At 42.8% G+C, this 16,402-nt stretch overlaps 2 protein-coding genes across 2 annotated transcripts; both read right to left on the minus strand.

Moving 5' to 3' along the window:
- Positions 1–532: 532 nt before the first annotated feature.
- Positions 533–13,105, minus strand: tulp4b (TUB like protein 4b). The gene is made up of 16 exons (XM_027274970.1): positions 12,905–13,105; positions 12,112–12,370; positions 10,583–10,852; positions 9,727–9,855; positions 9,481–9,642; positions 9,217–9,397; positions 9,016–9,123; positions 8,758–8,924; positions 7,953–8,177; positions 7,578–7,812; positions 6,717–6,840; positions 6,417–6,561; positions 6,179–6,272; positions 5,957–6,100; positions 2,506–5,861; positions 533–2,414 (listed from the first exon to the last, which is right to left on the minus strand). The coding sequence occupies exons 2-16, from the start codon at positions 12,127–12,129 to the stop codon at positions 2,298–2,300; spliced, it is 5,475 nt and encodes a 1,824-aa protein (XP_027130771.1). The 5' UTR covers positions 12,130–12,370; positions 12,905–13,105; the 3' UTR covers positions 533–2,297.
- Positions 13,106–13,450: 345 nt separating this feature from the next.
- Positions 13,451–15,647, minus strand: myct1b (myc target 1b). The gene is made up of 2 exons (XM_010749634.3): positions 15,453–15,647; positions 13,451–14,422 (listed from the first exon to the last, which is right to left on the minus strand). Exons 1-2 carry the CDS (start codon positions 15,505–15,507, stop codon positions 13,920–13,922), a joined length of 558 nt encoding a protein of 185 aa, XP_010747936.1. The 5' UTR covers positions 15,508–15,647; the 3' UTR covers positions 13,451–13,919.
- Positions 15,648–16,402: the final 755 nt, after the last annotated feature.

The raw sequence follows: 16,402 nt of genomic DNA on the forward strand, positions 1-16,402 counted from the left end.
ATAAATTAAATTTTGGACTAACACTGAATACATTTGAAATTTCATTGGACTATAAGTTCGATATATAGATAATAAGCCTGAATTATTTACTATTGTTAGCATCAGTATTAATATCTCAATGTTATGATTTGTTTTTATGTGTTCTTATTATTATTATGTCATTGTCTTGCAATAATAAATATGAGTTTTTATGACTACCACTATGGCAAAGTTTTACAGTATATTTGTATAATCTAAAAAAAGTGCATTAATCAAATTATGTACATATTAATATATCATAATTTATCCATACAGTTGTTATTATTTATTATTATATCTAAATATATGAACTTTTACATTTTAGAGATATTTCTGTGACCTTGTTTTTGTAAAAAAAAAAAAAACAATCAAGTCATTTATTTACTTTTATTACTTTTTAGCACTATTTTTAGTACTTTATTTTTAGTATTTATCAATCCCTTTATAACTACAGATGAGGAAGACCGTGACGTGAGCTCCTGATATCCTGAAATAAAACGACAACAACCATTGGAACAATGTATTTTTTTATTACATTTTGGCCAGCCTATAGGTCAATGTGAACCTATGGTCATATCATATTTGTTTCCTTCACAAAATAAGAGAGAGAAAAAACAAAAAACAAAAAAAACAAAACAAGCAACCAACTATTCATTAGGCAGTATTGCTGATAACTGACACACGCTGTCGCTGAAGTCTCTGAAGCTGCGTTAAATGAAAAGCTGTTCAATTAAATCTCTCTGCACTAAACGTCCTGCAGCCTCTCTCGAAAGTCTTTCTTCATATACTTTAAAATAACCTTCCAGACATTTCCATATTTGTTTTTTTATATATATATTAGCACCAAATCTACATGAATCTCACTCTTACTAACAGTTAATCTTATGAATATGTTGTATTTGATACCTTTGCAAGTTTATTCTCGTTCTTTTTTTTTTCTACAAGTGTAACATCGAAAAACTCTTGGTACCATGTTAAAGCAAAGGTGAAGTACAAAATTACTAAAATCAGCAACATATACGCACAATTTTTTTTCTAAGCATATAATGATGTTAGGTCGTTTACTAAATACACAGTGCAAGCAGCTTCGTATTTTCTTTTGCAAGTACAACATCAGTTCTATGTAGTAGCGTTATTGCACACAAGCTCTATCTAGCTAAAGCAGCACTGATTTCCAACGAGGCAAACTACTGATGCAGTAGCATCATAAACACCCATGAAAACAACACCGAGCCAACCGAGTTTGAGATTCACTGAGAGGATCTCTGTACAAATTTTTACTTTGTGGGGGATGGGACGGCTTTCTAACCATCTACCAAACTTCAGAGGGGGAGTTTTGGAAATGAAGATGTGAATTTACAGATTTAAAAAAACAAAAACAAAGAAGAATACAGTGTCAGATCATAAAAGCTCTGACTGAAAATGATTTGCAGTATCGTGGCCAAAGGAATGTGATTCACTATGTTCATTGCACCACTTCATAGAAGTATCATGAATAGAAAATATACAAACTACGGTTTCAAACTGTACTCAACTGTTTGTGTCGAGGTTACAGAATCAAATATATTCTTCTATTGCATGTTCAGCAATTTTAACATAATGTAGAAGACACACATAACAGACTAAAAAATCAAAACATCGCCTTGAATAAATGGGATTTGACATTCGCTGTAAAATCTTATAATTAAGTGAACTGGTTGAATTGAAATAGTGCAGTGTTTGTTTCAGATATGGTATGGCTTTGTGAACATTTATTTGCAATTTTGAATACCACCGTATCTCACAATAAAGTAACCCTTACAGCACAAACATATATAAAATATTAATTAATTTGATATTTCTTGAATCATCATGTCTTTGGCACCACATATGGTACTAAACCTCCAGATTGCTTTTATGCAATTCCCAACATGTACTTAGTTAACCTTTTGTTTATCCAGGGAAGGCTGACTTCCTTTCTTCTTTTTTTTTTGACTCAATAACATTTTAATAATAAATAAAATTAGCTCGAGTACATTCAACATATGAACTAGAAATTATGGAGCAACTAGTTTAGTCTCCATGACCAGTGACCTAGACTGACTTTACCTTCGACAGACAGACTGTAAATGATCTGCACGTGCAAGACCAACTCGTACATTAATCTTTTCTTTCAAAAAAAGAACCACCACTGACACTGGCACTGACATTTTCACAGCTATAGCCCCACACCTGGAACACCTCCAAGAGCGCTGTGGCTTATTTTGAATTAGTCTACACAACAACACAAAGTAATCCCTTCACTTCAGCCTTTGAGTCACGTTGGCCAAGGCAACAGCAAATGCCTGCACTGCTGAGAAAGGATACTGGAAATCCAAGATATAGGCATTCCCGTCAATTCGTCCAAACTGCATCACCTGAAAAAAGACAGAAGAGAGGAAGACATTTTAAAAAGCATGTATGAACCAACGCGTCAACCAACTGATGAATCATTTCAGCTCACGTTACCTGTCTACCATCCAGCTCGATTTGGAAATTCTTTGCTGACTCCTGCGTGACTCGTCCTCCAAAATCAAGCTGGTAGACCTGGGTGGCTTCGTTCCACAATGGTTGTTTATTGGCCATGACGTAGACAAATCCTTGACTTCCCAAACTACGATCCTCTCTCTCATTCGCCTTGCGGCACTTTATCTCCTCCAGCTCACTCGCCATACGCATGCTGCGCTTGTTCTTCCAGCTCTTCTTACTACTCTGGTTCTGGTTCATGAGCTCGTCGCCGCTGATAAACAGCTCCGGCTCGCTCTCTGAGCTATCCTGGAACTCGTTTGTGGTCCTGCTCATCTTCTTGGTTTTGTTGAGTTGCTCTCTCTGACCCTTGGGCTTCTTCTTCTCTCTGCTCCCGAGCCTTGGGCTGGAAATGAGAGTGTTGAAGTCAGAGAGCGCACGTCCTTCCTTCCTGGACTTGCCCTCGGAGACGGTGGGCATGTTGGCCTCCTCGGCTCTGCTGTCCAGTCTTTTGCGGCTCTTCTTGTTGAAGCGCTCGGACTCCTGCGGCACGGGGCTTTCATTCAGAGATGATGGCTCTGGAAAGTTGTTGGCCGACTCTGCTAGATCCTCTGTGGCACTTTTAGATGGCGGTAGCTCAGTAGGTGGAGGAGGAGGCGGGAGAGGAGGTGGTGGAGGCGGTGCTGTGGGAGGAGGAGGGGAGAGAATCGGCTTCTCTAAAATCTGATGGGTTTTGGTTGGGAGGGGAGGTGCTGGAGGGTCTTGCATGGGAGGCGGGCAAGGGTAAGGATTCCACGGGTGGAGGTTGACAGGGTGCAGCTGAAGTCCGGCACATGAGCTGGCTCCTGGATACATTGGAGGGAGAGGGCAGCAGGCCAAGTTAGCCAGGTTTGGAGGATAGCCCGGTGGCAAGACCAAGTTGGGATCCTGCTGAGCAAAAGGAACTGAACCAACCACTTCATTTGGAGAGCACTGTGGTGGAGGGTTCTGTAAGGTCTGAAGTGGAGGACCACTGTGACCTACACCTGGAGGAAAAGGTGACAGGGATATCTGGTAACCTGACGGGAAAGTAAGAGTGCTCGTGCTCGGACTTGTTGGAGGTTTAGTCGTGAGGACAAAGGGTAGTCGCGTCATGTCCAAGTGCTGAGCTTGACTGATGATGAGTGGAGGCTGTTTATGAGGTCCTGGCGGAGGAGCCAACATTGTTTGTTCCGGGGTGAGCCAGAACTCCTCTGTGGTCGAGGTGTCCCACTGGTAAGGCGGAGGGCGTTTGACTGTTAAACTGACATCCCCGAGAGTCAGCTGACGTACAGACTTTTCAAGGTGACACTGCTGACTTAAAGTCTCGTCTTCGGTGAAAGCAGAGTTAACGTACACTGTCCTGTCCCTGCTGTTGTCAACAGCACCCAGCAGACTGTAGGATGACTGAGAGGCCAGAGGAGAGGTGCCTTTAGAGTGCACGATGATGGTGCTGTGATGCGCTCCTTTCCCTGGTGGGAAGTCCTGCCTCACCACCGTGCCACCTGCGATGCCACTACTTGTGGTTCCACCACCGCTGACGCTGACACTGGTGCTACTGCTGTTGCTGCTGCACTGTGTGCATGTGTACAACGCAGTGGGCACCCTCTGCTGGTAGGTGAGTGCAAGTGCACTGTTTATTTTAGCCCTGGAGGGAAGGGTCCTTGAGCTTTCCATCATCTGTGGCACTTTAAGTCCCACGTCTCTGCGGTCACGGCGTAGAGTGGCGTGGATCAGGCTGCTGTCAATTCTCTGAGGAGGAGGAAGTGTAGCAGGTACTTGATTGGCTGGATCAGGGTAAGGAGGGGGGTCTCCGCTAGGTATTGAGTAGCGTGGGACAGAGAGACGGCTCAGTGTTGCCGAGCTGTAGGGAAGCTGAATCTTTTTATTCTCAGAAGAAGTGACTTTCAGCGTGGCCGAACCGTGGACCGCATACGCATTTTGGTTGCGAATGAGTCGCCTGCGTGGCCGACAAACCTCCTCCACGTTGCCACTGCTGTCAAAGGTTGTGATCCTTTCATACCCCAGAGGTGTTGGGTACTGTAAGGTGACAGGGTGAAGCAAAAACTCATCCTTCTTGAGGCAGGGGTCTGGTGCCAGAACACTTGGGCTGTCGCAGTTTGTGACAAGAGTTTGAGGCGTAGTGGCAGCTGTGGCCGCTGCAGAAACTACGGTGCCCGGGTATGGAGGAGGAGGATTAACCTTCCTCATCTGGATCTCCATAGATCCATCCATGTCAGTGAAGGGAGGTAAAGTCCTTGGCATACTCGGCTTAAGAGTGTGTCCATGCTCGCCCCTGCCGAGCCCCGGCTCGGTGGTAGGAGGAGGAATCTGAGGCAGAATATGAATCTGTTGTAATGAAATGGTCGGATAGCCGGTCGGAGGAGGCGGCAGCGACATCTGCATCTTCAGCTGCTGCTGCATTTGTTGGTGCTGCCTCTGCATCTGTTGATGCTGCTGCTGGATCTGCTGGTGCTGCTGCTGGAGCTGCTGCTGCTGCTGCCTCATCTCCTGGATCTGTTGCCGGATCTGCTGCTGCTGCTGTTGCATCTGCTGCTGCTGTTGCTGCATCTGTTCGTGCTGCAGCTGCATCTGCTGCTGCTGCTGCTGGATCTGATGTTGGTGCTGAAGTTGTTGGGGTGTCACCGGGGAGTGCTGTTGGTTTTGTTGCATTTGTTGGTGTTGCTGAACCTGGTGTTGATGTTGTTGCTGCTGCTGTTGGAGTAGCGCCTGCTGGTGGTGCAGTTGCTGTAGCTGTTGATGTTGTTGCTGTAATTGCTGTTGTTGCTGTTGTGCTTGGGTCTGAAGGTGGTGTTGTTGCTGCTGCTGCTGTTGTTGTTGATGATGAAGCAGTTTCTGCTGCTGCTGTTGTTGCTGCTGCTGTTGCTGCTGCTGTTGCGTCTGCATTTGTTGCGACTGTTTGGACTGCTGTTGGCGAGGCTGCTGTGAATGAGACCTCTGCGGGTGAGGCTGCGGTGGGAGATGGTGAGGTGGAGGCGGTGGAGGAAGAGTACCAGGAAGAAGAGGACCCATCTCCAGTCCGTTGAAGATCACCTGGCCGGGGTTTGAGTATCTAGTTGGCACTGGGTACGGTGATGCAACTGCATCCTGCCCATGATCGCTAACAGGGACGGATGCCGCCGCCGCCGCAGCTGCAGCTGCTGCAGTCGCCGTGGGGTTGGTCAGGACATCGAGCTGAATATTCTGATTGGCCAGAAGAGACTGAACCAGGCCGATGCTCTGAGTTGGAGACATGGCCTGAGCTGGGCTGTGGATGGGAGCGATGGGAATGTTGACTGTGCAGGGAGGATTGTCTCCTGCCACTCCGGATGGCCCCATCACTTCATAAAAACACAGAGGAAGAAGTGTGTAAGTGACGCCTTAGCACATGCAAAAACTTTGTCAGGTGCATTTAAACTCAACATTTTGTTCACACCTGGTAAATCGTCCTCGTCCTCACTGAACACATTGGGGTTGAACACCGGCAGGCTCATGAAGTCATGAGAAATCTTTCGCACTTCTGGAAGGTAGATCGTCATCTGTCTCGGTTGCAGATGAAGCAGACTTGTCTTGTAGATGACTGAAACACAAAGTACAGGACAGTTATTGTGACTGTTACGGTGACATACTGTATAAGGGTGACTTCTATGACACTTACCTGCACCAAGGTTGGTTGGGAGAAAAGAGGCGAGTCCAACTATTTTAAATTTTGTCCCCCAAATGTTGGATGTGACTTGAGCAAGGTAGTTGTGCTTTAAAACACGAAGAGATGGAAACAAGAATGAAATAAAATGGTATTAACATCATGAATGCATCTGTTTTTTTTTTAGGTTTCATCATTTCATTTCATCATTACTCATTACGGTATGATTAGGTCAAATAATGCAGATTTGTACCTCTGTGATCCCATCCATTGAAAACTCTCGACGTGTCAGACTGGGAGAGCGAACTGGAGGCTTCTTTGTCGGTAACCGTGGCGACCGTTGGCCTTCCTGATTGGCGCGTGAAAGTTTGGGAGATTTTCTCGATTCCATGTTCATCCTTTGAAACAAAGAGGTAAATAATTATTTATCTTCTACTTCTGAAATCTTTAATTGACAAATGGCGACAAATGCCACAGACATATCCGCAGACACTCAGGCCTGTGTAACGTGTCATTTATGTGTATGATTTCTGACATGTAGAGTTTGGGTGACCTGTTTCCTCGGGATAACTTCGGTGACTTCTTCCCGACCCACTCATCGCTTAACTCAATGTCACTGGAGTCAGAGCAGTTGCAGCTGTCAGTGTATGAAATCATGGGATTCACACACACCTCCTCTGGAAATAAAAGCACAAAGCCGAAAAGGTGAGTTTGAACAGAGTCCTAGTGCATACTAACACGGTATTAAACCTCTGAGTAAATATGAAAAGCAAATATATGTTTGTTGGAGACCGGAGGCTAAATGCAACCCTGGTGCCTCGCCAGGTCGTGGTACACTCTATTCCTGTCTCAGGCCTCAGACTGTGTTACATCAGAGAAGAGCAGTCATCACCGGAGTCTGTACTTGTTCTTACTCAAGGTGAATGATGGGCCCTCCACATAAATATGCACATTTTTTAAAATGCAGCAGAGGTTTAAAGAGAATAACCAGGCGCAGATTTAATTTCAAGTTGACAAGGAACAAGATTTCTGACCTTTGGCCAGTCGGCTAACATCAGGAAGCTCAAGAGCTTTTTCCTTCAGATGTACACTTGGGGAAAAAATCTGCTTAGTCATTTTTTGCCAATAGTTAGATGAGAATATGCAAAAATGCATCTTTTTGTAGTATATAAATATATATATAATCTCGTTGTCATAGCAACACCAGTTACATTTCTGTCTATGTACACAATAAATAAACAACAACAACAAAACACAATAGTAGGCGGACTTTGGACAAAGCCAAGCTACCTGTTTCCCTTTACTTCCAGTCATTATAGGTGTAGGTGTGATGGAGATTCATTTGTGCTTACACACCTCACTGTAAAATATAGTCCCTATGAAAACTACAAGAGCCTGTAAGGTCCAAGCCCACCTGCTTTGCTGTCTGTTTTTGGATCCATGATGACAAACTCTGGCCGTAGTTTACTGATGCGTCGTCCTTTGAGAATGGGTACCAGCCCTCCTAAATATTCCAGGTAGAGAGTGTAGCAGGGTCCGCCTGCCTCAGGGCTGTCCTCTGCTCGCTTCATAGTGCAGTGCAGCCTCTCGTTCCCAGCTGTGGGATAGCTGACAAAGTCACGGATGTTGTTGGGGTCAGGGATTGGGGGCTAGAACAAAGAAAGGAAAGGGCTGTAGAACTGCTCGACGCTGCAATGAAAACAGTCAGCAGTTTTTTTTGCATTATCGCAGTGCAACAATGTCGGTAAGAAAGCTGCCTGCACAGAATTCGAGCGAGAGATGAATGCACCTTGATGGTGGGTATGAAAGCGGTGGTGACATAAGAGCAGAGCAGCGAGGGCATGTTCAGCTTCCCCACATCTTTCTCCTCTCGCAAGGCGCTTGCGATGCCCTGCTGGCATAGAAGCTGGAGGCTGGCCACCCTGTGCTCCACACGCACCACATACAGCGCCGGTCCACATGCGAGGAACAGACGAGAGTCTCTGTGACCCCAGCAGATGGTGGTGATGGGTCTCTGAAACACAATCATTCACAATCACTTCTCTACAGTAAAGGACAATCACTGGCAGTCACTCACTTACGTAACAAGAACATTTCATCACATCTCTTGTGCTACTGGTTCATTTCCAACCCTGTCTGTCTTTCTTTTGTATTTCAGACCCTTAAAATAATTATTAATTTTATTAACATGGTGATTATTTTCTCGTTTATTCAATTAATCATTTGGTAAATAAAATATTTGGAGAATAGTGTGCACCTTACTGCATAGCTATTAGCAATATCTACCTGACTTTCACAAACTATCATTGTATAGTGTCCATTAAGTTTATGTTACATGAGGTCACTGTTTTTTGGGGTTTTTTTTAATTATCTGTTATTATTTACCATCTCTATTGAAGCTTTTATTTTGAAAAGTTCAACATAAATAAAGGTTGTGACATTCTCCTGAATCTGCTGCAGTATAACTCTTTGTCTCTTCAAAAATAATCTTAAATATATCTCGCAGAATCGTTATGCTTATGATTATTGTAATAATTATTTTATTCCATGTTCTCCAGGGATTTACTGTATCCCTAAATTCAAACAGGACTGACCTGTGCTGGAGTTTCCAACGTGTAGATGTGTTCTCCTTGGACATTATAGAACTTAACAAGGGCGTTCCTCATGATGGACGCGCAGGCAGAGTCGGCAGGAAGCCCGTGTCTCTCCATGCCGGCCACAGCCAGGAGGTCTCCCTGGGAGCACCACTGGGCCTCGACATCTGCAGAGTGAAGGAGAGCATAAATCTCTTTGTGTTATGGATCATGATGAGCATGCATGTAAATGTGACATTAAAACATTGTTTTTTATACCTTTCAGCCCTGAGCGAATAACAGCAGGAGAGAGGTCATCATAGTTGTTCATTAAGCTGATATCTCCTGATAGGAAGGTGACTGTCAACAAAGGTTTGACTCTGCGCACTTGGAGGACCAAAGAAAAGAAAACAGTGAGTACATTAGCTTTACATGTCCAACATAAAGAAGCAGTACGAGCAGAGGGGATGTGTTTGTTACCTAAAGGCAGAATACTGTCATCGGAGTCAGTGTCGCTCTCTGTGCTGTCCTCAACCAGGAAATCAGGGCAGTTCCAAGACATGCTCACGATCCCATCAGACTCGTGTAGGAGAACATGGGCAAGCATTCGTCCGTGACAGTCCATTACTATCACCTGACCGTCTGCCGTACCAAACAAGACCTGCGGGGCGTTGTACATGAAACTTTAATAGCCGACATGATGGAAATGCTCAGCAGCTGCAATATGACATAAAGAAAGGTTACTTGTTGATCATCGGGTGTCCAGATGCCACAGGTGATTTGACTCTCCAGGTTAATCTCGGAGGACCAGTGTCTTTGACCGCTGACCGAGCCGACCAACACGAAGCCATCCCGGTACGCGATGAGGGCCTGAGTGCCATCGTGTGACCAAGTGAAGTCACTGACCTGAAGGGAAAGAAGTGACATTTGTGTCATCAAATTACAGTCTTGGTGCTTTATGAGGTGATAACAGAAAAAAAAAGTGTCTACCTGGGCTCCTCTGTCGTTCACTAACTCCACAGACCATCGTCCTTCATACTGGATCCACACAAAAATACCTCCTTCCATATCACAGGTGGCCAGTTTCTGAAAGGGTTCATTCCAACGCACCAACACAACCTGCAACATCCCCCAAAAACACTGTTACTATTTATTTTTTAACAAACACAGGTGGCTTTCTGCACAGAGGAGCATTCATGATTAATACACATTATGAGCACTGCAGTTAGAAGTCAGCATGCAGCATGAGGAGCTGCAAACGTAACGTTAACGTTATCTGAACCTGTAAATCTGATGTGATGGATCAGCTGAAAAATGTATTTTACAAAGCATGCCAAGACAAAACCTATTATAGTGAATGTAGTGCACATTTTACACATATCTAATTTCATTATTTTCATTTTGCATATCTCATTTTTCTCCTTTGTTTTATACGGCATACAAAATGCCTCATATAACATTGATTACTGCATATGTTTCATATTCTCTATGCTACATTTCAATGTGTTAATGCACATTTAGGTCTATTATATGCCAGACTATTGCATACTTTTATAATATTTTCCTGCTTTTATACATGCTGTATATTTAAGAGTTACAATAGATGACTGCTTTTCTATTTTACCTCTGTTTTATATCTATATGCAGATTTCTTGATTCATCCTCTTTGCTGCTGCAATGATTACATTTCCCTGTGGACATCTTTACAGCTTCATCTCATTTTGTCTTGTTGTCAAAGACAGTAAACACTGATGTCTGCAGGATTTCTCTTTATGTATTTAACTCTCTTCCAATAACAACATATTGCAAAAAAAAAAGCCATAGTGCTGGATTCAAAGCCTCACACCTCACTGTTGTGTCCTCGCAGATTAAAATTGATTCTCTGAGGTGTAGTTCTGTCCCTCCTGCAGTGACTAGATGTAAACGTCACCCCAACAACTCCTCTCCCGTTCCCTGTGGCGAGCCAGCCCTCCTCATAATAGCGTCTCCGGCAGACCGGCTTGTCTTTTTCGCTCTTGGGGACCCGGCCTTTCCACGAAAGGCAGAGGATGTTGGAGTCGCTGCACAGGATGGGACCATGTTCCACAGCAGCCAACATCCCTACTGAGTGACCAGGCTGGTAGGTAAAGCAAAGGAAGAGGCGAGTTCAAGTACAACCTGTCTGACCTCATGAAATCAGATTTTATTTACATTATCACCGTGTGTCTGTGAGCCTAAATTTACTTATTTAGGAAAGTTTGGGTTAATCAGACAGGGAATACATTGCCAACAATGGTCATAAACTTTACAAGAAGAAGTAAAACACACCGATTAAACAGCTGAGATTAAATATTCATTCTTGGGCCTTGTGGTTACTGTTTCCAAGGTCAAGAATGAACTTTTAATCTCAACTTCTAAACCATCTTATGCTCAAAAAATGGGGAATTTCAACATGTTTAATTCTATGTTGGTGCTAAATGGATCTTGTGGTGAGAACGGGCAATGTGATCAAATTAAGAGCATGATGATGGATTTAATATTAAAAAAATCTGCTAACTAAAGGTGAAAAAGTAAAAGAAAACCACCTGAAACAAGACCCACCAGTAGCTTACAATACATCGGCTCATAATGTATACCTGTGGTAAATGCACAGATACCAATGGGCGTCAAGTTGCTGAGCGGGTTCACACGCAGGCATCAGATCAGTGACTGAAACAAAAAGAGGCTCAGGCCCTCTTTGAGTGAGCAGAGCTTTTGCAACAGTGAATCACTAAATGTGCCCTTATACCAGTAAAATCACCATGGCTGCTGCTCTCTAAGCTGTTGTTCTATTATTCACTGTCTATGGAGCAGCTCCAGATGACATCATCACTACAGTCTGTCTTTTATTTGGACAGATTCACAAACTAGAACTTCGAGCATCTTTTGAAATATATATCACATATATTCCAATTTTAGGGCCTTAACAAAAATGTTTGCAGTATTTTCACACGGGTTGAAATACTCAAACGGAGTCCTTAAATTTTAAATCTCGTTCAAATACTGTCCTGAATTAGAGTTAAAGATGCATTTCTAATGAGAATATCTTCTGAAAGTGTTTATCCACTTACACACCAAACCCTTTAACCCTTTAACATACAGCTTTGTCATTTTTATGTTTGTTAAATCATCTAATTCCGCTTGTTTCATCTCTTCATTGAAGCTACATTTTATTCAGCCTAAAGTAAATTAGTCAAATAAATGTTTTTCCCCCCTATCATTCATATCTTTTGAATCATATATAACACAATTCACTGAAATAATCTAAAGTATCTCTGGAAACTTCTTTGGAAATCTGAGCAATGTTTGGCTGAACAAAAACAAGTTTATGACTTTAGATACAGAAATTCAACATACCTCATAGTTCCTGGGCATGTTGAGTCAAAATTCCTCCATTGAATGGGTCCATATTTCCAATCAGATGATATGCACTGAAGGGTAATGGCTGCTCTGCTCTTTGTGCTTACCAAAAAAAAAAAAAGAAAATCTAAGGGGAAGTAAAATGCATCATGTAGCCAGATGTTGTCCAGCTCTTCATTCACTTCAGAGAGCAGCTTCTTTCATGACACTGGTCCAGCCCATGTCTTCATGACAGGATTGTGGCTTCTGGAGAATCCTGTTGCAATTAAGAAGAAGATAGATATTCAACACATAAGGTAATATATATATAAGAGGGTGGCTCTTGCTTAAAATAGCCGCGTTGTCATTCAGTGCATCAACCTTGAAATTCACAGTTTTTTTTCTCTCTCAGTCTCTATGCAACAGCAACACTGCATTGGAGTGCACTCGCAGTCTCCATGGGTACTGATACTGTCCGCTCTTCCCATTTTACGTCAAACAGCAGAGCAGCCAGCCAAGGCAAGGATGTGAACTCCTGTATCCCTACATTTAAAAATAAAAAATAAATGTCCTAATGCAGATGAGAGGAATGAAACATTAAAGAATGCAGATTAACAGCAGCATCCAATAAAAGTCCTATCATCTCCCCTGTGAAGGTCTCTCCCCACATTACACATCACATCCATTACATTTCTCATTCACAGGCGGCTTGGAGCCTGGTATCTGACCGCATGCAGCAGTCTGGATCGAGCAGTGATCTGCGGTGGTGCTTTCATCAGATGGATAAAACATGATGCGGGCTTGTACGTACCTGGAACCGCGTTGATCCAGAGGCGGGCGGCGCACAGTGCGGTCGTGTTGCCAAGGCGCTTCTCCGCTGGCGCACTTCGGGGTTGTGGCTTTAATAAATAAATAAAAAATAAAAGAAAACGGGTTGCCATGAGGCAGGTAGCACGGAAAAAAATGGACCCCGAACTTCAAGTCTTGTTAAAAACCACAGCACCGGCACCATCCAATAAACCTGCCAAGAATCCCTTTAGATAATTATTGACGCTTTAACCCAAAAAAATGAATAAATCCTGATTTGATCTGGTCCACAGGCTGCTGTGTTTGATATAATATCACATTGCTGCACCTCAGGAGGGGGTTTCTTTCCTAATGGCAACCTCACACGGCGCACCCCATCTTTGTGATGAAGTTCTTGACACAAGACCCTGATGTGCTGATTGTGCTGTCCTGCCCTCCTGCCAGTGTTAATTATTATTAATTAGATAACTGATTGCACCATAACTGTCTTACAGTTCAGCCTCTGATGACATTAGACTTTATAAACTGCACAAAAGCACAAGCACTGAAATAAAGTCATCATTAAACCTTTATTGTGATATTAGATAATATAACTGTGAAGAACACCGTGTGTGAAATACACCCTCATACTCTCTTTACCTTGGACGACATCACGGGTCATGAGATGGCCACAAACAACTTGTATCAGAAGTGCAATGATCAATCGATTAATCAGCTTGTATCATCTTCTCTAGTGTGGATTTGCTACTGGTCATTAATTTATGAATATAAATGAAAATGTTTGATGTGTGACACTCCATAGAGAAAACATACTGATTAATGGATGAACTAACATACAAATTAACCCATTATTTAAAAAAAAATTGTTAGTTGCACCCCTGATATCTCATAATATGACACTTCAGTGAAGGATTTAGATTGAAAGCTGTCTGAAGCTGTTTGATTGTGCAGAACACAAGCAGAAAGTCCCATGTAATCCTCCTTTTTTTTCAGTTCTTGTTGTATTTACATGGACAGATTCAAGTGCAGGTCTCTTCAAAGGCATGGATGACGCTGTCATATGCAGGAGGGGGAGTCTGTGACGGCAGGAAACCTTTAAGTCCATTGTTACCCAACCAGAAGGAATGCCGTTTATTTGGCACAAGGGATGCCGAATCCGATTCCGAGTTTGAAGCTGCTGTGTCCTCAGGCATGATGACCTCAGTGTCCTCTCCCATGTCCAGGGCAGGTCTACTTTTCTTCGCTGGGCGAAAGGTGGAGGTCTCTAAGCCGGGTTTACTCCCCAGAGGGCCCACTGGCTCCAGAGATGGCTGTCTGTAGACGCTTAGAAAAGTGCTTCTGTAGAGGCCCATCTGGTTGCTCATGGGGTTGTTTGCTTGTGAAGTGGTCGATCTCTTTTTAGAGCGTCTGGTGATTCTGGCCGTGGCCTGGCGCCTGGATGCCCAGGTCAACAGAACGTAGACCAAAGCCCCCAGCAGCAGGCCCACAAGCACAGACAAACAGAAAGCCAGAATCATATCGCCTGGGAAGGAAGAACATCAATGCAGAATGTCAGAAACGGGAAAGTACAGAGTGATCAGAATAATGACTGGAAACGTTTGGTACAGTGTGAGGCAGGATGCACTGTGTTGTGCTAAAAATGATTTCTCCAGATGGCTGTTTCAGCTGCATTTCAAGTTAGAAATGAAATCTTATTAGCATAGACAAGGAGCTGTTGCAAGAGCTGAACAAAGTACAGCTCATATGTGCCAGATTTGTTCTTTCTATTGATTTTTTTATTGCTGGATGCTGCTATACCGGGCACCGTGTTATATAAAATCTTATATCATACCTGCGTGTGGGTTCACTTTCTATATAGTATCATTGTGTTGAAGCACAGACAGACCATGTCATTGGTCTGAGTCATGAAAAGAAAAACTTTTTATCATTTGATTCTCACGTTCTTCTTGAAATAATGTGGGAGAGAACTTTAGAGAATAGTGGCTGACTACAAAAGTTGTTCGAGGCAAGTATATATGCACCTTTCTACAACAACGTTAAGATATGATATACAAGTAAAACAAGGATTTTAAGGAATAACTTATATAGGAGATTAAAAACAATAATCTAAATGGAAGAAACAGAGGTAGAAACTGTCACAGTGATACAAATTGAGTTAATAAATGTCAGAAAGGTTTATAAGCTGCAGTTAAAGAGTTGTTTTCTGGAAATTTATTCCTAATATGTGATTTATAATAATTGTTTGGACAATAATAGATAACCAGATGGTACATTTGTTAATTTTTATTGAATATATTTTGGCCCTAAACTTACTGAGTGCTTTATTCAGAGCTCATTTGTCGATTTTCTAAATGCGGAGACATCAGACTGAAAGTAAAGTGTGTTTCAATAATCCTTAAAAAATCCAGTTTGTGGAAATTTAACATAATTTAACAGATTTTTTATATCACAACTGCTTTTTTTTTTAACAATACAACATTCTAACATTCTCCTCTTACAGATTGCAAAACAGTCCCTGGAGCTTTACAAGAAACAAACACAGATACACTCACCAAGATTAAAAGATTTTAGTATCTCCAAAATGGGATGTGTTTCATTTTGTGCCATAATTCCACCATAAACTGCTGTTTGGATTCCACACCGACTCCGAGCAGACAGGCGACAACACTGAGCTTTTTCCAAGACAGGCTTTTTTGCCTTTTCTCCCCCCTCTGCAGTGTTTGCTACGGCGGAAACTTTGCTGTCATGCTTCCTTCCCTCTCTGGCTTTAAAATTAGCAAGTGTGTTGCTTATCTGTGTGGGACATAACACTGGGAAACAGGGTTGTTTCCTTTTGCATCATTTCCTTGGGATCAATACTCTGCAACAATGGCTTTATTGGCTTGCTTAGGGAAAGGCATGTTTCTTGTGTTCTTTATAATAGAGGACATTTTTTTTTGCTATACACAGGGTGATAGGACAGAAGTATGGTCAAAAAAGAAATCAGAACCATTGACGTAGACAGAGGTAAGGCCTTGGCAATGTTTCTTGACAAGGTTCTGGATAATTCAACTGTGGGAATCTAACCACTGGAGAGTCTGCAGCCTCTGTGGGGATTTCCTTCAATTGTTGCACTGTTCCCACTTCACCTCTGCCCTCAGAGTGTTCAGGCCAACATTATCACAAACCGGCCTAACAGCTGATACAACACACAGATACAACTATTCCCTTTCTGCAAATTTCTAAGGAAGAGGCCATAGAGACGTTTATAAATGAGGGAAGTTCTCTAGAAACTGAATTGAGACATGTCATGTTACAAAGAAACCCAGCAGGTGGCGCTCACGTACTTGCAATGAAGATTCACAGTCACTGTGATTCATGGAGGACAGTAGCCTGGAGGTTCCTCAGACACATCATACAGCTGCAGGCCCTGAGCGTTACATTTCAGCTGGGTTAGTGAGTGAGTTTAAGTCCGGGATCACAGGTTTGTTTGAAATTAGCAGGAAATTCTAAGTAATTTTCA

Source organism: Larimichthys crocea, chromosome XXIV, assembly GCF_000972845.2.
Source record: "Larimichthys crocea isolate SSNF chromosome XXIV, L_crocea_2.0, whole genome shotgun sequence".
NCBI classification, from domain to species: domain Eukaryota; kingdom Metazoa; phylum Chordata; class Actinopteri; family Sciaenidae; genus Larimichthys; species Larimichthys crocea.